Source organism: Protopterus annectens, chromosome 2.part2 (assembly GCF_019279795.1).
Source record: "Protopterus annectens isolate FY-2018-M chromosome 2.part2, PAN1.0, whole genome shotgun sequence".
NCBI classification, from domain to species: Eukaryota; Metazoa; Chordata; order Ceratodontiformes; family Protopteridae; genus Protopterus; species Protopterus annectens.
In genome coordinates, this window is record NC_056730.1 from 714,978,418 (window position 1) to 715,002,351 (window position 23,934).

Below are 23,934 nucleotides of genomic sequence, written 5' to 3' on the forward strand. Positions count from 1 at the left end.
CTAAGATTTTGGAGAGAGGGGAGAGAACTGCAGTTTGGTAGTAGTTGGGAGAGGTCTGTGGCTGAGCCACCTTTGAAAAGTGGTATAATATGTGTTTTTTTCCAGATAGTGGGTACATGGTCTGTGATAGATGTATTTATGAGTATTAAGATGAGGTATGCCAAGACATCAGCAGCTAACTTAAGCTACTTAAGGTTGGAGTTTGTCAAAAGATGATGCAGTGGTTTTCAGTTTTTTAAGGCAATTTTTGGTAGTTGACATAGGTATTTGCTGAAAAGAAAAGAGAGGGGTATTTTGAGTATTGCTGGTGGAGATATGGGGCTAGAGAGATGGGATGGGGGTGGATTAAATTTTAGCAGAGAGAGGACTGATTGAATGAAGTGTGTGCTGAATTAAGTGGCTTTGGGATCTGTATCATTGTTTGTGGTAGAAGATGTGGTGGTGCTTTGACTAAGAGTGTAGTAGTTTTTTATGGGTGTCCAAAATTGCTTTGGATTGTGTTGATGTTTGCCTTGAAATGAGTGAAAGATTGCAGTTTTGTCTAGTTTGACCTGTTGTTTACATGATTTATAAGTTGTCTAAAAATTTGCCACTCTTTTTTTTTTCCAAAAAGGATATTTTATTTGCTTTCAGAGGAAAAATCAAAAGCATACTCATATTTGACATATAAAGTGAATTTTCAGTATTTTCTAAGCTACACAATACAACAACCTATTACAGTTCCATAACTAAAGGAAGGAAAAGAAAGGGGAAAAAAAACAAACAAAAACTATGTACATTATTTACCAAACAGCTCATGCTAAATAAAGACAAAACCTGAAACACATGGAATAAAGACAGAACAGAATAAGAGTGGCACATTTTTTACAATGAGTGCTACAGCTGTCTGTTTCCTCTAGCACTCATTGTAAAAAATTTGCCACTCTTGTTCTGTTCTGTCTTTATACCATGTCTTTCAGGGGGTTCACTTTATAATCTCGAAATACTGAAAGGTCAAATTTCAGTATATCGAGACCATAAAGTTGACTCCACAAAACACCGACAGCCCAAAACCACGAAACTTCAAATTGCGAATACACACCATACACCACACCACACATACACCACAATACCCACACTACAAAAAAACACACACAAACATAACACCACATATCTACAAACCTCCCCACCTTCCAAACTTATATATACTAACTCCGAGATCACACAAAGAGAAAAAGCAGTAAACTCACACCCAGACATTCTACAGTCCCACACACACACACACACACACATCACACATATACAAACACCACCACATCCAACACTTAAACACTCATACCTTTACCTGCCTACCCTAACCCACACATACAACTTATAAACACACTCACATACACTCTACCTGAAACCCTTACAAAACACTCACTTACCTTAAATTCCACCTAAATCCACACACTACACCATCCACACAATACACTACATGTCATGTAGCGTAAAGCCATAACCAGGAAATCGACATATTTGGATTCACGATTATGTACTTTCGCTATTTTGAAGATTCAACTTTTGTTTGTCTTTTCGGCTTTTCCCGGTTAGGGGTCACCACAGCGGAACTCCGGTCCGTTAATGATTGGCAGTCGATTTTTATGGTGCCGAGTTGCCAGCCCGACGCCCAACCTTCAGCGAAGGCACACCCATTCACGCATATCTTTCAGAGGCCACTCGACCGCGGGGAAGACATGCAGACTCCACACAGAAGGCATTCCAAGCGAGAATCGAACAGGAGAACCTCTTGTTGAGAGGCAACAACGCTACCGCTGTACCACCGCGGCTTTGCATTTTGAAAATTCAACTTTATGGTCTCGATATACTGAAATTTGACCTTTCAGTATTTCGAGATTATAAAGTGAATCCCTTTCAGACTTTGTCTTTATTTACCATGAGCTATTTGGTTTCTTTGTTGACTCATAGATCAGGGTTACTTTTGGTTCTTTTTGTCCTTATGTGAGCTAACTCCTTTAGTATGTTAAGGCATGTTTTATTGAAATGGGTAACAGCATCTTCTAATGGTAGTTTTTTTTAGAATATTCCAGTTGTATTGGGAGAGGTAATTTATGAAGGTGACTTTGTTAAAAGAGGCGAGTATATGTACGTTTGGGGATGTCTTGTAATAAATGTGTGGAGATGGTCTCTGATGTCTGGAAGGCAGCCATAGGTGTTTATGTTTGAGGATGAGTGGTAAGGGTCCATTCTAGTAGTGAGTACCTGTCGCTGTGTTTGTCGATTCTTGTGGGTAAGGTGATTACTTGAAATTGAATAGGTTATTAGAGAGGGTAGAGTAGTCAGTGCTTGCAAGTAAATAGTCTATAGTCAGGTCCCCAAGTATAATTGTTTCTTTATTTACATTAGTGGAAAACCATTGAGGGAGGTTTTTGAGAACGGGAATGTTGTTGTCTGGGGGAATATATAAGGCAGCAGTGCAAATAGTTTTGTGCTTGTTCAGGTATAAGAGGGTAACGTATATTTCTATCATGGATAGTTGGGGTCACTCAGTGGATATCTGGTGCCGTTTTGTGTGTTTGTAAAAAGTATTGCAATCCCTCCAGCTTTTTTGTGTATGCTATCATTTTTGTTATATTGTATCCTGGGAGAAGGATTTCTTCATCTTTAGTGTTTGGTTTTAGCCACATTTCAGTGATGATTAGAATGTCTGGTTTATATGCTGCAATGCATGCATGGAGATATGGAATTTTGTTGTAGATGCTTCTGATTTTTTTGTGCATTAATAGGTTGTGGTTAGAATTAGTTGGTTGTGTGTTAGTAATGGTGGGAGCTGATGGGTTAGATGGGGTTTGGTTGGTTTGAAGGGGTGGTCCAGCATTTGGGTGGATGCCTTCACAGACTGGGAGAGTGGAAGTATGGTGAGATAAGTTGTATGATTTTTTTTTTTATATTTATCTATTTGATCTGATACTCTAATATTGGTTTGGTCAGTCTTTTTGATGTAGCTGTAGCTGAAGAGGGCTTGAATGCCTAATAGATAGAGTCTATATGCAGTTTTGCAGTTCATGGATGGGTGTTTGTTGACTTGAAATATAGAGTTGGAGAAAAATAGAGTGACTGGGAAGGAGAGTGGTAGGATATGGCAATGGTGAGTATAATTAGTAGAACTGAGACTAGACTGGAGGAGTAGCATATTATGCATAATTAAGGGGAAGATGGAGTTAGCTGGGTGAAAGTTGCATACCACTTTTGTTGGAGTAGATTGTGAGAAGCGACTCAGGTGGGCCAGTGATTAATTTGCAGGTTGAGGAGTTGGGCCAGTTGTATGCCTTAGTGAATTTGTTTGGTTGTTTTGTAGGGGGTGGTATTAAGTTTAGATGAAGTTATGGTGAGAAAGAATAGGGGGTAGGGTAGGGGAGGAGCATGAGTCTGAGCATAGTGAACAGCATTGGCTGAGAAGGTGGTACAGGTGTCATGGGAGAAAAAAATCCGTAAGCCTGAAAATTATATACGAACAGAGAATAAACCTGTATTGAAATATTGAGGTGAAAGAAGAGATATAAGTTTATTATGAGTAGGCAAACTAATAGGTGTATGAGACAGGCAGTAGACTGAGGTGGTTAAGAAAAAGAAAGTTTGGAAAAAATGAGACAAAACCTTTTCTTAACTATTTTAAAGCTAACCACATTTATTGCTCAAATTAGGAGTTGTTTATTCATTAGTTAGTGAAAACTTCAGGTTATGGAAAAGGGAAGAAGCAAACCACCACAGAATTGCTAATACAGGCAGAGAGGGAAAGTCACAAAAGCAGTAGCTAGAAAGAGCATTTAAGAAAGTGCAGGCTGCCAGCAAGAGTAGGGTGTAGCTCATTAATGAGGGAAGGGGGGGGGAGATTAAGGTGCAATGAAAGCTATTTTTGATTCTGGTTAAAACAGTCAAAAAACAGACCACTAAGTGTTGGCCAAGCACAGAAGAGATCTTAACCTTGATACCATTTTCAACAGGGAAGACTAGGATAACAGAATGAACAAGTAAATTCACCTTACATTGAAGAAAAAGACAGGTCTGTATGTATTTGCAGGGCTGGAAGCTGTATTTATTCTGCTGTAGTCTTTGGGGTGAGGGTGCAGTCCATGGCTGTCTGCAATATAACAAAATTCTATGGTTAACTGTTGAAGCAATATGTATAAAAGTAAAGGAGGCAAAACAGAACAACAAGTTCAAACAACAAGATGCAATCATAGCATTATAAAGATTTGATCCTGGGAAAAGTGTTAAAAATGGTGACAGCAGATTGTGTGTGGAAAATGATTATTTACTGTACACTAGGCATAAGAGAAATTTATCCCAGCAACCAGGCAATGTAAAGAGGCAGGTGTGAGATTCAAGGTGCTGTAACCAGCTATCTTCGGAGTATTTTTACTAGAGAATCATAAGACATTTTTGATGCAGAACAGGTTAAGGAGGACATAAAAAAGTTTATCCAACAAAAAGTGAGCCAGCAAGCAGAGGGGACTCTGTCATTTTATTGACAATAGAATTCATAATGAGCCAGTAAAACCTTTTCCAGTGTTCAAAGGAAATGCTTGAGAGACAGAAAAAAAGAGAGTTGACTAGAAGAATCAGGAGTACCTTGGACTTGAACCAGAGTCTGTTGTTGGGACATGGAGATTAATAAGAAGACCAGTAACAGTGAAATTAGTGAATGAATGGAACATTATAAAGCATTAATCACATTTTTTGTAAAATGTGTCTTTGCAAGAAAAAGTGTTAGAAAAAGATTTGACTTGTCTTGATTTTGTTGTGGGTAGACTGTAAAGCATATACCCCACCTTATGACATTAATATTTAAGAGGACAGTAAAAGGGGGAAAAGTAACTGTAAGTAAAACAGTCCATGTTCTTATTAGTGTTTAAATAAAACATTTCATGATATAAATTTGTTTTATATTGTGAAGCAGTTTTCTGTAGTATATTCATGGGTATTTTAAATGTGGGGAGAGTGTTTTCAATGACTTGTATGTGTTAAAAATATTAAAGTAAACAACGACCTTTTTAGTTATAACAATTATAGGCTTTACAGTATAAGAAGAGAAGAATGGCAGGACAAAAGCAAGTATGCTATGATCTTGGCCAGCTGGGGTGGGGGTGAGGTGTAAAAGTGTACATATTACATTATGTATAAAATTAAGACATTTTCTGTTATTTTTACAAGGGTGAATGACTGGATTAATGCATTTGCCTTAAGATATTAACAAGTGTTTTTATAAGCATGTACATTTTAAAAATAAGACAAAAATAATAAAATCCATAAAAATGCTATTTTTGCATCTGCAACGATCTTAACTTGTTTTTTTCCATTAGCAAATGTTCAGTGGGAGTCAAGAAGTCTGCAGATGAAGGCAGTTGTACATTCTGTTCTGCGTGAAATTTACAAAGATTCATTGCTGAATACTTTTCCACAAAGACAAGGTAACTGTAGGTGCAAGCATTTAATCTTGAGAGATCTGAGGATTCTTTGCTGAGGGAAACGCAACATGTAAAGGTACAATGGCAAGCAGTTCAGTGAAAAATAGTCTGAAATTATGGGATGTGAATAAGATATAGCAGCCTTCCTAGCAGCCTTAATCATGTAATACATTCAGTAGAACAGTGTACAATTTAGTTTTATTTAAAGATAGCCAGTGCACATTTTCTTAGGGCTAAGTTGTAATGTTTTCTGAAGGCATACAAGTTGTTTTTCACATCTGGGACGGGAAATAGAGATAGGGAAAGGACAGACAACAACCAGTTTAAATGGGAACACAGGCTACAACATGCAATTCAGCATAAGTAACTTTAATTTTAGGCTAGGTAATGCCTTTTGGTGGATCTGTTGATTTGGGGGCAGTTGTTAATATCTGGAGGGTTAAATGTGATTTTTGAAGATGTACATAGTTTTGTGTGTTCTAAGTTAATAGGAGATGGGTGTGTTCTGATTAAAACAAAATGTCTTGAAAAATATGACATACGTTAGGCAGCAGAAAGTAGAAATGGGTATTGCCAAAACTATGGAGCCTATAAAATAAATAACTAGAGATCCTGTATAGGTTTTAGCGCTAGTTTGGAAATGTTTTGAAACTGTGTATAAAGCAGAGAACTGGAAATCAGGAAAAAGCACAAATGGAAATATTTGTGGAAGACTTAAATATGCCAAGTTTAGAGATTGATAAAGCTCAACAAGTAACAGTTAAGAGGGAGTAAGATAAAATTGTGGATCTATAACCAGTCTTCAGGAAAATCTCCAGAAAAGGATGATATTCCTCTAGACGTTTAGAAGTTAGAAGGGAAAACAGTCATAAAGATCTGGGAGATTTTGTTTAACAGTATTGAGTGGAAATACCAACATCTTCAAAGAAAGATGTGGTGGTTGTATTACCTAAAAATAATAAAGATCCATCAGACCCAGCTTCATACAGACCCCTTTCGATTTTGAACCATGACTATAAAGTTTTTAGGTCTATATTAGCTAAAAGAGTGGCAAATGTGTTGCCAGAATTGATAGATATGGATCAGTGTGGTTTTGTGGAGGGGAGGCAAACACAACAACAGTAATAGAACAGTGATAATCCAAAGGGAAGCAAAATGTAAGAAAATACCGCTGTTGTTGATGAGTCTTGATGCAGAGAAAACATTTGATAGAGTAAACTGGGATTTTATGAGCAGGGCAATGGAATCATTTACATTCCCTAATACAATAATAAGATTAATTAGGAAGATATATGAAGGATTGGAGACAAGAATTAAAGTGGGAGAGTTCCACCCTGATAAGTTGTGTTTGAACAGATGTACCAGGCAGGTGTGTCCTCTTTCCCCTTTGTTATTTGCATTATATTTAGAATCATTGGCAAAGAAAATAAGGGACTCAGAAATTCAAGGATATAATTGTTAGTCAAAAAAGCTGGCTTTATTTGCAGATCATATTATTTTATACCTGATAAAACCAGAAAGTGACATTACAATGTTTTGGAACATTTTGAGACAGTTTCATATCTTTTTTGGGATACAAAATTAATGAAGCTAAAACAAAAGAAATAGCTGTAAACAATGTACCCACACATGAACTGGTTCAGCAATATCCATATTTATGGGGATATGATAAAATTAAGTACTTAGGAGTATGGATTAAAAAGGATTCTAGTGTGACAGCTGCAGATATGTGGGAAGATACTAAACAAAAGATAATACAACAACCGAGAAATTGGAAGCTCTGTTTTATGGATATGGATAGCAAAATACAAGCAGTTGAAATGTGTTTAGTCCCTTTAGTTGTATACACAGGTCAGGCATATTTTTATCAACCACAGGAGAAGTTCTGGATAGCAATTAATAAAGAGCTGAGGGATTTTATCTGAGAAGGTAAGACAGCAAAAGTCAAGTGGGATATGCCGATTCTTCCAGTAGAACAAGGTGGCCTATGATTACCCAATTTGAAGGGGTATTTCAGAGCTACACAGTTAAGTCTCTTATACATATCAGAAGAAAAAAACTGTAATTTGAAGTGTGAAGAGATATAATTAAAAGTGGAAAGGAATGATGATGAAATAGGGGGTGGAGCTCAAGAAACAAGGAGAGACTGGGATTTTGAATGCAAATCCTTAAGGAGAATAACAATAACCATACATGCTATTGTATTCATAAAGTAGCAGAAAGTATTCTGAGAACTAAGTCAAACATGGGAATGGAAAAAAGAGAGTACGCCGATAGGGATGACTGCAATTAGGAATGCAGACAATAGGCAAGAAGGGTCTTGAATTTATTGGAGAAAACTGGCAAAAGAACCAAGGTATTGGGAGCAGATAATTAGAGAAGGAAAGGTAAAAGAATGGGAAGAGGCCATGAATTTATTTGGACTACAGGCTAGAGATTGGCTTCACTATCAAGGATTGATGTCAGAATGTAAGCAAAGAGAAAGAAATAGGGTGATCTTAAGCAAAAGACCAGCACTGGTACAGTTTTTAGTAGAATCTAGAACAGAAGCTGCTGTTTAAAAGGAATAATTAGTAGAGCATATAAAATATTGTATTATAACTATAAGAGTCAATCAGAAGAGGTTTGAAAGGATTGGGAAGAGATATTGTATAAGCAATTCACAAAGAAACAATAGGGGATATGTGTATGTCTCCCAAATATGCAACAAAGAATAGAAGATTTAAGATCTTTGCTTGGAAGTGTTTACATAGGTATTTTTTTTCCCCAAGTAGACTCCAAATAATTTTTCTTCAGGTAGATAGCAAATATTGAAGGTGTGGTGGGAAAGAAAGAGGTCATTGGGAACATATTTTCTGGGAGTGTAGTGAGTTGGCAGCCTTAAAAAAATTCCCTGCCGACTACTCTATCAGAAATACTGGCTGAACAAATTTGTATGACTAAGGAAATTATTTTTTTTGAGTTATGATACAGAATCTGAATTGCCTAGACATAGTAAGGAGTTGTTGAGTCTAATTATGGTGGCTGCCAAAAAAGTAATTACTAGCAAATGGAAATCAAAGTCTAAACCAACTGTAATAGAAGTAGTGAGTATAGTAACAGAGATAAAACAACTGGAAACGGGATCTTTAGAAAAGGTGGGAGCAAATTACATAGAAAAAAATGGAAATTGTGGGAACAATACATGCAGGCGAGGAATGAGATTTAAAATAAGGCAGGATTTGAATGAGCTATGTAATGTTTGGCTGACAGTGACTGGATAGGTTATAAGTGAAGTATAATGTTTGCAACTAAAATTATGTCAATGTGACTTGTTTTCATTTATATAAATGTATGATTGCCTATGTCATAAGTGATAATTTAATAAAGAAATGATGATCCAGAGGGAAGCAAAATGTAAGAAAATACCACTGTTGTTGTTGGGTCTTGATGCAGATAAAGCTTTTGACAGAGTAAACTGGGATTTTATGAGTAGGACACTGGAAGCGTTAATTAGGAGGTTATATAAAGGATTGGAGACAAGAACTGAAGTGGGAAGGTTTTTCCCTGATAAATTATGTTTGAACAGAGGATTCTCTTTCCCCTTTGTTATTTTCTTTATATTGGTGAAGAAAATATGAGTCTCAGAAATGCAAGGAAGTAATAAGTATGAGAATCTAGATAAATTGGCTTTATTTGCAGATATTATTTTGTACTTGATAAATCCAAGGATCCTTGAAGTAGCCTTCAGGGGATGGGGTATAAGCCTCCCAGCTGGGAGGAAAAAATGCCACTAGTAATACCCCTTTAGAAGCAGTGCTGCGGTGGTACCGCAGTGTAACAGAGCTTTTGAAATATGGCACACCAGAGAGTGCGCTTATTAGACGCAGATTACTGTTTCTAAACAGCAAACTCAGAACCAAACCCACACTACTCGGCTGTAGAACGAACTCTCAGAAGTGCCCACGCCAACCCTTGGTTGGAAAACATGGATTCTTCACAAAAAACAAATTGAACAGACAGACAAGAAAGATGCAGTCAGAATCGCATCGAAAGTCCATCACGTTTATTCGAGCCATCAAAGCACAGTTCCAGATATACAAATTACTGTCTTCAGAGATATCTTCAGTATAGCTTAGGAGGAAATAATTTCTGATAAATCCAGAAAAGGACATCTCAGTGTTGTGGAACATTGTGAGACACTTTCAAGTCTTAAATGGATAGAAAATAAATAAAGACTACAGCCAGAAATTCTGTACCCAGACACAAATTGGTCCAGTAATACCCATAGGGACAGAATAAGATTAAGTGTTTAAGAGTATGGATCAAAAAGGTATCTAATGTGGCTGCTAAGGATATGTAGGAAGAGACTAAACAAAAGATATTACGTAAACTGAGAAAATGGAAGCTCTTCTTTATGGCTGTGGATAGTAAAATATAGGCAGTGAAAATGTTTTCAAACCCACTAATTTTATATATGAGTCAGGCATATTTTTAGGGTCTATATTAAATCAGCGAACGCTGTTTTAAACCCCATGTAAGCGAAAGCTTACAATCCAGAACACTTAGAACAGTGATTTTTTTTCCCAGGGGAAAAAAATTGCTGATCCAAAAAAGAAAAAGAAAAAAACCTTTAAAACATTACATTAAGTGGGGGGCTTAGCCCCGCACACCCCCTGATGTGGGGGGCTGTGCCCCCCAACACAGCTTTACTTAAATATACCAACTCTGAGATTGCACTACAGTGATGAAAATGGCAAAATAAAGACGGCCAAGCGATTTCTTTCCCAGAAAAAAATTTGCTTATATGCCGTTTCGGTATTTTGCCATTTTGTGTTTTCAAGTTCGATCAAGACGCATTCGAAAGAATGCGTCTTCGATCATATAATAGGGAACCTATTTTTATCTACCAGAGGTGAAGTTGTGGATAATAATTAATGAACAGTTGAAGGAATTTATCTGGGGAAGAGGGCAAGAGTTAAGTGAGATAAGTTGAGCCTTCCAATAGAACAAGATGGTTTAGGGTTACCTGATTTGTAGGGATATTTTACAGCTACATAGTTTAGGTTCATATAAATAACAGAAGTATTTATACTTCAAAATGGAAGGGGGTGATGAAGCAGGAGGGAAGTGCAAGAAATGAAGTGAGAGTGGAATTTTGGATGCAGATCCATAAGGAGAACAATAACAATCATACACAAAATTTTATTCAGAAATTAGCAGAAAGTATTCTAAGAACTAAACCAACACAATAATGGAGAAAGGAGATTTTTGCCAATAGGGATGCCTGTAAGTGCAGAAAATAGGCAAATGGGGGCTGACATTTACTTGGGAAAACTGGAAAAGGAAATGTATTGGAAGCAAATAACTAGAGAGGGAAAGGTAATAGAGTGGGATGAGGCCCGGTAGCTGTTTGGACTGCAGGCTAGAGGCTACATTCCATACCAGGGACTGATATCAGAATATAGGCAAAGGGAAAGGGATAAGGGGATCTTAAGAGAAAGACCTGCTTTGGTGAAATTTTTAGCAGAATCTGAGACAGAAGCTGCTGTTAAAAACTGGATAATTAGTAGGCATATAAAATATTGCATGATGATTTTAAGAATCAATTACCCATGAATACTCCCACTAGTTCCCCCCTAGCATTTCATCTAAATATTAGAAGTATTAACAATAAGATTCCCAACCTACACGCCCTCCTAGCAACCCACTCCCCAGACATTATGTGTCTTATGGAAACCTGGCTAAAACCCAGTACTACTGACCATGAGATACTACTTCCAGGATGCAGTATTCACCGGTTAGACCGTGCTACAAGGAAAGGAGGTGGGATAGCAGTCCTTTACAAAAATACTCTACCCGTTAATAGAGATAACATTCAACCTCCCCAATTCAATAACGTGGAACTCCTCATAACCAAGCTACAAATTAACCAAAACAAACACTTGAACATCGTCTGTGCATACATTCCACCAGGCAACAACCTAAATACCCTAGAAGATCTCCTTTACTGGTTATCCACTACCTATCCCCAAGAAACCATAGTTCTTGGTGATTTTATCACCGACTGGTACCCCTGCTCCTCCGACCCCCCCCCCCTCACTCATATAAACTTATCTGGGTTTAAACAGACCATAACTTCTCCAACTAGGATAAACAAACCAACCAACAAGGAAAGTATTCTAGACTGGATCCCAGTTAATAACCAACCCCAACTGTACACAGCTGGTACTCTCCCTTATGACATCAGTGACCATTGTCTAACCTATATCATAAAACATAAGGCAGGAAACCCTCACCAGCCCAAATATAAAACATTTAGAAACAGGAAAAACTTTGATGCTGCTATATTCCAAAATGAATTAAAAGCAGTTGACTGTCAAAACTAAAAAAAATCTAACATTAGAGGAGGCCATAGAGCACTTTAACACTAAATTCCTAAGTATCCTTGATTCCCATACTCCAGCACGTACAATAAAAACTAGACCAAATACAGCACCATAGCTCACAAATGATACTAAAGCAAAAATCAAAACTAGAAACAGAGCCTGGGCCAGCTGGAGAACAACCAAAGCCCCGCTTGATCATCTAAAATATCGTTAACTCAGGAATGATACAAAAAAATCCATTTTACTGGATTAAAAGAAGCTTCTACCAAAATCTCCTACAAAAACACCACAACAACCCTCAAAAGTTCTGGGCAGGCTTAAATCAACTACTTTGTCCTGGTCACTCCACTACCACAACCCTGGCTAACTACACCCTATTTCCCCAGAGTGCCTTTAATGACTTTTTCACTGAAACAATCCAATCTCTAGCAAATCAACTAACCCCCTCTAACTTAAACCACATGCCTAATCTACCTAATAATCACCCAGAATTTGGCTTCCAACCAATATCCACTAGTTTTATCAAAACACTTCTAAAAAAATCTAAAACCTACCACCCTCGCTGCTGACCTCCTCCCTGCAGAGTACCTGCAAATAGCTGCAGATGCCATTGCATATCCCATATCTATCCTGATCAACAGAACCTTATCCGAAAATGTTATCCCCTCCCTCTGGAAAATATCTCACGTCATCCCACTCCATAAAGGTGGTAGCTCCACAGACATATCCAACTATAGACCTATTGCCATTCTTTCCCCACTAGCCAAAATAATGGAGAAATGTGTACACAAGAAACTAATGCAATACCTTACACAGAATAACTTACTATCCAACTTCCAGCATGGTTTCAGGCCATACCACAGCACCACCTCAGCCCTCCTTTCCTTTACTACTGCCATAAACCAAAACAGGAATGACAATAGGCTAACCTCCGCCCTCTTTCTTGACCTATCAAAAGCTTTTGACATGGTCAACCATGAACTTCTCATTCTTTCACTAAAATCTATTTCCCTCAACAAGCCTGCTATCCAGTGGTTCCAGTCCTACCTGACTGGTAGACAGCAGGCAGTACTATGGTAGGGCAAACTCTCCAGCCAGTTACCTCTCACACTTGGTGTCCCTCAAGGGTCCATACTAGGTCCACTACTTTTCTCTATTTTTATCAACAACCTCCACACTGCTATCCCTAAAGCCTCCTGCTTCCAATACGCAGATGATTCCACTCTCATCTGCTCAGCCCCCTCCCCATCCGACTTGCAAATCTTAACCCAAAATACATTTAACACTATCGAGAACTGGCTCACCAATCAATGCCTACTTCTGAATCCCAATAAAACTAAACTTCTACTCTTCTCTCCCACTAGTAGATCCACCACACTTTCATTCTCTGTCACATCTAACAATGGTACCACTATTTCCCCAGATAATCACACCAAACTGCTAGGGGTTATCATAGACAATAATCTCAAATTTGACCTACAGGTCAACAAAACCATACAGACCATCAATAAGATGCTTGGATCACTGTATAGAAACAAGACATTTTTAACGCCACTGGCTAGGACTGCAATCATCCGATCACACCTATTCTCTACTCTCTTATATGCCTCGCCTGTACTCTCAAACCTCAACAAATCCGAACTAGGTAAGCTGTCCCAAAGCTACAATCATATTGCCAGATTCGCCACTGGCTCCACCTATAGAACCCACCACTGCCAGAACCTTAAACAACTAGAGTGGCTAGAACTGCCCAGCTTAATTCAATTCAATCAACTCTTAGTAGCGCACAAAATTTTGTACCACCCTGAGGATACCCCCTCACTTAAAAATATTATTAAGCCATATAGCAATCTAAGATCCCTACGGTCAGCCGATAAACTACTGGTCCAAACCCACAAAGCTAATAACTCTGCTGGTGAATCCCTGTTTGCCAACTTCATTGGCAAAACCTGGAATTCGTTGCCAAACTATATAACCCTACAGTCCTCCAAAAGTCTCTTCAAAAAAAAAAAAAAAACACAAACAGTATCTCAAAGTGAATTGGCTATGCCCATGTACCAACCCTGATTAAGTTATAAACTAAAAGCATATTCTGCAATTATCATAACTTGTAACTACATCACCAAGCTGTGCTTCCAATCTGATGTCTCTTACTTGTAATTCTCTGTCCATGACAATTGTGAGTCCCTACTAGGGAATCACTATTAACCCATTGTATATAATCACTTTGTTTTTATAATTGTTTGCTAACTTCTGTGTAATCTATGTAAGTTTGTCTTTGTGGAGCTTTTCTCCCCGGGCCTCCGCTGAAAATGGACATGTATCCAGCCGGACTATCCCGGTAAACAAATGTAAAATAAATAAAATAAATAAATAAATTAGAGGAGGTTAGAAAACATTGGGAAGAGAGACTGGAAAAGCAGTCTACAAGAGAACAATAGGAGGACCTATGTATGGTTGCCAAGCATGCAACGAAGTCCAGAAGGTTGAGGATCTTTGCTTGGAAGTGTTTACATAGGTAGTTTATATACTAAGCAGACTTCAAAGAATTTTCCTCAGGTACTTCGCAAATGTTAGAGGTGTGATGCAGAAGAAAGAGGTAACTAGGATTGTGTTTTCGGAGTGTAATGAGTTGGCAGATTATAAAAGTTCTCTACAGAGTACTGTCAGAAATATTGTGTGAAAAATTGCTGTAACTAAGGATATGATTTTTTTGAGCTGGGACATAGAATCTGAATTGTATAGATATGCTAAGGCCTTTTTAAGTGTTAATCTGTTGACCAACAATAAAAAAACGATTACTAGAAAATGGAAATCAATGTCTAAACAAACAGTATTTGAAGTATAGAATATTATAAAAGAGACAAGATAACTGGAGGAGGAATCTTTAGAAAAGGGAATAAGCAAATTACAAAATAAATAAATAAATGGAAACTATGGGAACAATATATGCAGAATAATGTTCGGGAGGAGGACTGAGGTTTAAGGGAAGGCAGGTATTCAGCAATTTATATAATGTTATATTGACGATACTTACAAAGAAATAAAAGAGATGTGATGTGTAATGTATGTAAATGGAAAAAGAAATGTTAATATGCCCTGGGATTCATTAACAATCGTGTACACTTCACGGTAAGCCTGCATGATTTAAGTGTTAGTGGGATGAGCAGGAGCGCTCATTGAATATGCATGCTGTTCATCAAGCATACACATTTATTAGCATCTTTTTGTGGCCAGCAGAAATGTTGGTGGCCATAAGAAGGTGCAGGGAAGCTTGAGTTCACAAATGTAAACAATAGGCAAAGCTAGTAAGCGAGTAGCTTATACAAAGTAAGGGCAAGTTGAAGGTATTTAGATGCAGGATAAGATAAATGGAGAGTATGTACACTGAATACAATGGGATTACTGCAGAAGTAAGTCAAAGGGGAGGGTAAACAGGGGAAATGTACTCAGACAGTGCAGTCAAATGTGCAAATGTCACAAAGAACATTTTTAAGATAAATACGTCCATATTGGTATAATACTTAATCCAGTTCACAGTTTTTGACCCATGGATATAAATAAAAATGGATATGAGAGGGACACAAAACAATGGTGTAACAAAGGGGAGTAAATGTGATATAAATGTTAATAAAATGCTGAGATGAGATAGCAGCAAGGACAGTAGATATACTAGAGGATATTTGCACAGACTGCAGTCATTGCATACGAGATGTACATACAGGGGATTTATTTGTGCTAACAGTACTGCTGTATTCTCCACTTCATCATATATAAACAAGAGGAAATGAACCCTACAGCTGTTGTGTCATGCACACCAGAAAAGGACATGTTTTTGTCATTTGTTGTCATTTGCAACCATAGAAAGGGGGTTTGTCACCTTTAAACGTGTATTAGACAAGAATGTGTTGTATAGTCATTGAAATGCTAAATAGTAATATAACAACACTCAGAATACATAAGTGACAAATGACAACACAGTTCTGATGACATTTCAGTAGTTCAAGGTCTCTGTTCATAAATGGCCTGCATCTACTATATTGTTATGCTAGGCATGCTCACAAGGAATTACAGCGAACACTACCACAACAGCAAGTAAACAATGCAAACACAATAATGTGTCTTAACACAGGCCAAATCACACTTTCTGATGATCTTGCAGCATGCCATACAGTAAGAAATATTATGTAAGCTTTCATGTCCTATAAAGCTCTACAGTCTGAAGAAAAGAATTAACAGTTATACATAAATGCTTGGATGAAGCCATGGAATACAAAGCATTATTATTTGGAAAATAAGTAATTTCTGTAAACAGTCAGAAAGCATGGCTTATTGATCATTGATGCCACAGAAATAGGCATTCCATTTGTCCCATGAAGAACACCCATGAAGGGCTTATAGCACTTTTCTGTTGTAATGGGTGTAGATCCCCTACCTTGAAGCATGCGAATTTAAAAATGTGGCCCTCTGACAGTGCCATAACTACTTTCTTTGCCTAAGCAGCATTTTAATATTTAGGTATAACAGGTAATAATAAATTCATATGGCTTGTGACTTCTTAGTTAATCCTAACAGGCTTTGATCAACCACATTGGAATGTTATCTAGCTTACAGCATTCCATGCTATCTCATCATCTCACCTGTCTACAGAGGATGTCCTTTACCTAGTAGGCGGCTATGCAGCTCCCACTGATGATTAACTCAGTTCAGTCACATCACACCCCTCAGCTGCCTAAAGCAGTCTGTTGTCAAATTTCTGCATGGTGTTTACAGTTCATAAAGTTAAACTCTCTGATCCAATCTTGTCTGGTGCACTGCACATCCCTCTGATCTGCTTTGTGCCACTTATGTTCGTCTCCCCTCGTCTCCTTCTTTGCACACTCTTACACGTATTTAATTAGTATGGTCCACTCTACAGGACAGGTGCCTGTTGGACAGCTAGGATGTTTTACATCTGTATGTCCCACCACATACTAGTTCACACCTTATAAATACTCCCTTCCTCTGTTTTATGGTCCACTCATTTCCGTCTTTGCTTCTCTTTCCATCCTTTTGTGTTTTCTTTCTCTACTCCTCAATTACCTCTCTTTTTATTAACCTGTTCTTTTCTTTATATCATCCTCATCAGCAGCTTCTTACTAAGCCTTAGCACTTCCTTTATTGTGATAAAATACTGTAGACATCTTCAGTTTTTTTTCCTGCATCTGCATCTGTCTTAATATCCAAGACACCAGACATAATTTCTTCAGGACCCTAGATATAGCTGCAGCAATATAGATGAGAATCTGCTGCCCCCATCCTTCTGTTTTTGTTCTTTCAAAACCACTTCATTCTGCTTGTCAGATATCTGTCTTCATCATAGTGTTATGTGCTGCACCCTACATAAACCCCTCTTCTGCCTGGAAACTGCAACAAACTCTGTTCCCCTTGGAATTGTCTGGATATAAATGCTCCCTTATTCCTTACATTTCAGAGCTATATTAACTCACCACTCAACCTTCACTCCTCTTCTTCTACCTTCTTTTGTTCAGTCATCTGACCTCTCTTCCTCCCAAACTGAATTTTCTGTAGAAGCCCTCTCCCTCAGTCTTCAGTCTGTGGTACCCCATTGCAGATGAAAACTTAGTTGCTTCCACACAAGATAAAAGTAACACCCTGCACATTTTTTGCTTTACCTCTCTCAGTCTGCATGCTGTATCATCTGGTGTCTCTCATTCTGCCTGAATACTGTGCTGTACCACCAGTTGTTTAGTGAATCAAGCCTCAGAACTTATGTTACATTGACGTGCCCCACTTTTTATGTATTACATCATTCTATTCTTTTATCAGCTAGAGATTAGCTTGCATCCCAAAAAAACTTTAACTCTTACCTCTCAGTTTTCTCATCCATGTTTATTGATTCAGGTTTCTAAACTAAGGATGGCTTGTTATGTCTTCTTCACCCCTCTTCTGTTTCATTTGTCATTCTGTTTTCAGCCCAAGATTTGCCAAACTTCAGGAGGCCATCCGTTTATTAGCAGTGCTCATCTGTCTCCTCTGGATTCACTGAGATGGTTTCATTTCATATCATGCTGGTGTGGCAGTGCATTTCATTGCTTCTGGTAACTGTACAGAAGTACTCTGTGTCATAGCTTACTGCCATAGAGGTGCTTGTCTGTGCTTCTGCTTCTGCCATTGTGGACAGAAGTATTCCCCCTCATCACTGTGCTATTGTTACACTCATTACTTCTCAGGATTCGCTTACTCTATCCAGTGTGTTTCACTTTCTCTTCTCCCATTTTCAGATGTTACTAAGCAACTCATGAGAATTGTTACCCACTTCTACCTTAGCTGCTTCTATTTCTTGACTGGCTGTTGCTGTTTTTGTGTGCTCCCTGTCTTTGCACATCTACCTCCTGTAGGTACCACCACAGAGGAATGGATCTAATGTCAGTGTAACTTTCTGTTCTCTATCCAGTCCATTTTAAGAGTGTGGCCTGCCCACACTTCTGGTCTTTAAGGTGACACTTTCACCATCCTATTACACAGTCAGAGATGCTTAGCAAGCCGTCCATGAAAGGATACCCAAAGATATTATTTCAGCCTTGCTTGATAAAAAAAAACATTGTTGAGGTTTCATGAAAATTATTCAGATATTTTATAGGCAGCCCTTTGAATTGTTCCCCTGTAGCACTCATTTGTTTGTCTGGTATGAGTGAGAGAATGTCTTTACACTTCTAGTGGCATTTGACTTAGAGGATTAAGGAGCTGTTAGCAAGCTGTTTTTTGTGATCCAGAGGTGCAAGGTTTGATTCCCTTAACCTCCCTTGTGTAACATTGTGACTCTGAGCAAGTCGCTTAATCAGACACCACTTCTAGGCTGAGTCTGATAAAGGTCCATTGAGATCCATGCTCTGCCCTGGAAAACAAATAAATATGACCTTCATTGCATGCATTTTAATTACCTGATGTGAACTTAGGTGTTTTTTTTTGCACTGCCTGCATCAGTCACTTCAACTGAACTCTCCATTCAGCTCCCTTCTTGGTCCTCAGGATTGCAGTAAAACTGGTGAGTCTTTCACCTGGGTCTGATTTCTAGACCCACTAATGTTATACCATTCTTTATTAAGGATTGCTTAAGGCATGACATCCTCTCATCTTTTCTTCAGTTTTACATGTTAACAACTTATTTTTATACTGCAGTTTTTACTTTTATTATGGGCAGCTGAAAAGTGCTGCTGCTAGCCTGACAATGTGATTTGAACAGTCCCCATTTATTCTACCACTATTTTCATTTCTTTTTTATGAGAATGTTGGACAGTGCATCTTTAAACTTCTTTAACTGCTGGTCAACTTTTCTACCTTCACATTGTTACATTTTAAAGTCATCGTCTTTCTCATGACAGGAGAGTTCACCTCTGGAGTTACAGCTACAAAATCAAACTGCCACCTTGAAGAGTGCTAGCCATGCCCCAGTTCTTTCCCGATGGTCACATTGATGTCAGTATGCATTTTTTTCTATCAGTGCCATGTTGACAAAATGATCATCAATCCATCCAAAGAGAGCCTGTATCCTAAATCAAGAATGATTTGACAGTAAATTTGTAGAGGATTATGTGATTGTTAAATATCACAAAACAAGGATAGCACTGGTTTCCCTTTATATTTCTGGTGGATGTCAGAATGGGAATGGAACTGAATGTTATCATAATAATTAATTTAATAACATATCAACTTTTTTTGCAGAATAGTTTATTTTTAATTCTTTCAAAATCTGAGGTAAGAATTCAGCTGATTTGACAAATCATTATGTAAATATTAAAGGGATAACTATGTTAAATGTATTGATTCTCAACTTTATTTTAACCGAAGAATGCCTATTTCAAGTACACTTATTATTGGAAATAATTTAGTAGTACCACAGAAACATTTATGCCATACTCTGGATATTTTCTAGGTGAAAAGCTTCTTTGAGTCTCTGAAAGATAATGGTTCCCAGCTCCGATGTGTTCAGCTTGCAGTGGAAACCATTGAAGAAAATATAAGGTGGATGGATAAATACTTTGATCAAATTAAAGCATGGCTCGAGCAGCACCAGATATGATGGAAAGATACTTATTTTGAAGAGTGCAAAACATGGCTACTGAAAAACCTGTTTATAAGGTCCCCCCCTCTCCTCTCTACACACACACACACACACACACACACACACACACACACACACACACACACACACTGCTAAGAATTTGTGCAATTTTTTTACTGGTGCTTTACAGTCTATAATAAAGAATTTGCTAATTTATGTGGTAAATGATTTATGCTATAGTTCTTTTACATGTGTCAATTATTTCTAATTTTGTGATTGTAAGTTAGGAATGCATTGTTTCATTTTCACAGCACACACACAAACACTCAACATCTCTTTCAACAAAAATGGCTAGTTTAAAGTCCGCTCATGTGGACTGCGATTACATCCATGTTGGCGGGTATGCGTGCAGCTGACACATGGCCCTCATTAAGGAAAAGATGCCACAGAGTGATCAAGTCGTTTTTTTTTTTATAAACTGTTGAAGCCTCTCAACTTGCAGCTGAGCCCTCACCCCCTTTGCCCTATGGTTCTGATGCCTTTGTAGTGAGCACTGTCCCAATGACACCATTCAATAATTTTATATCCTGAAAAAAAATAGAACTGTCTCAGAATGCTCTACAACACTGAGATGTCCCTTTTCTGGTTCCATTGGGTACAGATAGGTGTGTGTGTATGTAAGAAGTTGGTACGTTGGTGTGTATGTGTTTGTGTGTGTGTGTGTGTGTGTGTGTGTGTGTGTGTGTGTGTGTGTGTGTGTGTGTGTGTGTGTGTGTGTGTGTCTTAGAAGTAGGTAGGTATGTAGGGGTGTGTGTGTGCGTGTGTGTGTGTGTGCGTGTGTCCATGTGTGTGTGTGTGTGTGTGTGTGTGTGTGTGTGTTTGTGTAAAAAGAGGGATGGTGGTGTCTCTCAACTGTCCAGATTTTTGCAGAATGTCCAGATTTTTGCCTTATATTTGTAGTCTGTTTCTCATAAAATTTGTGTTTTTTGGGTTTATTGTGGCAAATCCGTAAAGACAGAATTCACTAAATAATGACAGACATTTGAGTTTCAGACTTTATATCCTTCATAAAATTCACTATAACACAATACCTTTTATTCTAGCAACATGAGAAGTTTGTGAGAGCAATATTTAAAGTTTCTCCCACCAGATTTGTTTTTGTGCTAAGAGGTTGAGAGGTATGGTGTGTGTGTGTGTGTGTGTGTGTGTGTGTGTGTGTGTGTGTGTGTGTGTGTGTGTGTGTGTGTGTGTGTGTGTGTGTGTGTGTGTGTAAGGGAGGTAGGTCTGTATGTGTTTAACAGGGAGGAAGGGAGGTAGGTGTGTGTTTGTGTGTGTAAGAGGGAGGTAGATAGGTGTGTGTATGAGTGTGTAACAGGGAGGTAGGTAGGTGCACACCTCCCGATTGTTCCCGATTTTCACTGAAATTCTAGCTTTGCCCCTCTTAATCCCACCTAAAAGTAGTGACTTGTGGAGAAAAGGTGATGAATTACACTTAACTAATGACAATAATTAGAGTTACAGGCTTCTTTTACTGTAGAAAAATGCATAGTCACTCATGTTCTGTTATTTTGTCAATGTGTCAAGTTAATAATACTAATATATGAAAAGTATCCCTGATTATTTCTGGATTTTTCCCTGATTCTTTTGGGATTTGTCCCTTTTTGGTTAAGAGCTATGTGTGTGTGTGTGTGTGTGTGTGTGTGTGTGTGTGTGTGTGTGTGTGTGTGTGTGTGTGTGTGTGTGTGTGTGTGTGACAGTAAAAGGTAGTTAGGTTGCATACCTCTCAACTGTCCACATTTTTGCAAAATGTCCATATTTTTGCCCGATATTTTTGGTCTACTCCTCATAAAAAGGACTGAAGCTTCAGACTTCATATCCTTTGGCATACAATGCTCAAACAGCAGTTGCTTTAATTGCTTCCTTGTAAATAATGTTTATTTATTTCTGCCTTAGTGTTCCCTGAAATAATTCTTCTATTTTCACCAGTCCCTAAGTGTAAAAAGGTTGAAAACCACTAATCTAAACCATACCTCTCAAGTGTACCTCATTATGAGGAAGGTTCCTAACTTGAGGTCTCTGAAATAATTCTTCTATTTTCACCGTTCCCCAAGTGTACAAAGGTTGAAAACCACTAATCTAGACCATACCTCTCAAGTGTACCTCATTATGAGGAAGGTTCCTAATTTGTGGTCTTAAAAAGTTCATGTCCCTCGAAGTTCCACTTGAAAGTCTCTGTCACCCATTCAGTGTTAGTAGTTTTTTAACTGATATCCATGGTAAATAGAAATGAGTCCAACTATTTCATAAAATAATTATTCTATAAGTAAAAATATCATATTTAACCTTCCTATGAGCTTCCTATTTGTTTTTAATAAGTTGTTAGTAAGTGTTCTGCATTTTGCCCATTTGTTCCATATTATGAGAGGTTGTGTTCCTAATTTTGGAGATAGCAGGTTGAGAGCTTTGATCTAGATCTGTGATGCAGAATCCTGTCCCATGTACTGTATAGGTAAGTCACTTTTATCTGGTCTTGCTTTAACCTGGCACTTCAGAACGTCTCAACTTATCTTTTTAATCTTAAAATGTTAAAATATTGAAACAAAAACTGCAAGTTCATTTTGTTTCAATATTTTAACATTTTAAGATTAAAATGATAAGCCGAGATGTTCCGAAGTGCCAGGAGGAGCTGGAAGTGGTGTTCTTCTCTGTTGTCTGTTGCTACAGCAGAAATTTGATGGCCCATTAAAGCAGAGTCCGGTTAAAGCGAGACTGGATAAGAGGGACTCTACTGTATTAATATTATAAAACAAACAAAGTGTAGTTGTAAGTAAAACATGTTACTGAAAGAGTCAGCTGAAGAATACATATTCTCCTAAGGAGATATTGCATCTAGTGTTATTCGCAGCATCGTTAATACAATAGTGAGTAAAAAAAGATAAGAGATGGGTATGAATACTGTCTAGATAAGAAAGGTACAGTGCAGAATTACTGGTGCTGTATTAATGAAATCAGTAATAAATTTAGGGTGCATGCCGTGACAAAATTATGAGACACTGAGGAATTATTAAGAAGACCCTCTGCACTCTTATCACCCCCCCCCCCCCCATGCAGCAACAGCAGCAGTAGTGGCATCATATATCAAGGAAAAATTAAAGACTAGCGCAGAGGATAGTAGGGACCCACCAGTGTAGATAGTATTTAAAGTTCTATCAACAGTTCATGCAGAGCACCTTTCAGACAAGGTATAGAGATAAATCATTTTCATTAAAAAAAAGTTTAATTCATTATTACGTATACAGAGCAACTGGCAATGTGCTTCTTATAGCAACAGTACACAGTATATAAGCCAGGCAGTGTATTTCCTAGTGGATGATGCATTCTATATAAATACAAAATTATGAAGGCAGTTATACGTTATATACGTTCCTCTTGTAATTGGTCATCATAATAAAACTTGTCCATTAGTTTATGCTAAACCCATCTGTTTAAGAATTATTCTGGAACCGTCTTCTTACAGTAATGGATGAAATGTGTATAACTGTTAGACCAAAATGCATGATACATGATTTCGAGAAGAATGCTGTGAATGTTATTAAACAAAAGTTCCCAAATTCTCATGTAAAACGATGCTGATTTTTATTTAAGTCATTGTGTCTGGAGAAGTGTACAAAGGTTACTCTAGCAAAATTATGTGGACATAGTATCAGATGTTAAGTTGTCAATCTCGCCTTCATTCTTGCTGGATGGGTTCGGAGCCGAACCTCGGCTCCGACTCGGCCAATACTAAAGCTCGAGAGCTAATTCCACTGGCTCGAGGCTCCCCTATATCCCACAATGCTAGGCGGTAACTACTCAGATCTCGTTTGCCGCTTAGCTGACGAGGTGCTTCTTCTACCGGCTCTGGCAGGTTAGTAAGTTTTCTAATTAGAAACTTCTATTTCAGCCCCTAATTTTTTCCTTTTACCATAGTTTTATTTATAGTATTTCAGTAATTTAAATCGGGTCCCCATCTAGTGTCTGAAATCTCTTTTTATTCCCTTCTTAACTTTTAGGC

At 37.9% G+C, this 23,934-nt stretch overlaps 1 protein-coding gene across 1 annotated transcript in view; it reads left to right on the forward strand.

Annotated features, from left to right (window-relative positions):
• Positions 1–19,999, forward strand: part of ERAP1 (endoplasmic reticulum aminopeptidase 1) — a 1,476,217-nt gene extending 1,456,218 nt beyond the window's left edge. The window contains exon 19 of the mRNA XM_044064113.1: positions 19,752–19,999. Coding sequence (XP_043920048.1) covers positions 19,752–19,898 — 147 coding nt within the window. The 3' untranslated portion in view covers positions 19,899–19,999. The remainder of the gene's footprint in view (positions 1–19,751) is intronic.
• Positions 20,000–23,934: the final 3,935 nt, after the last annotated feature.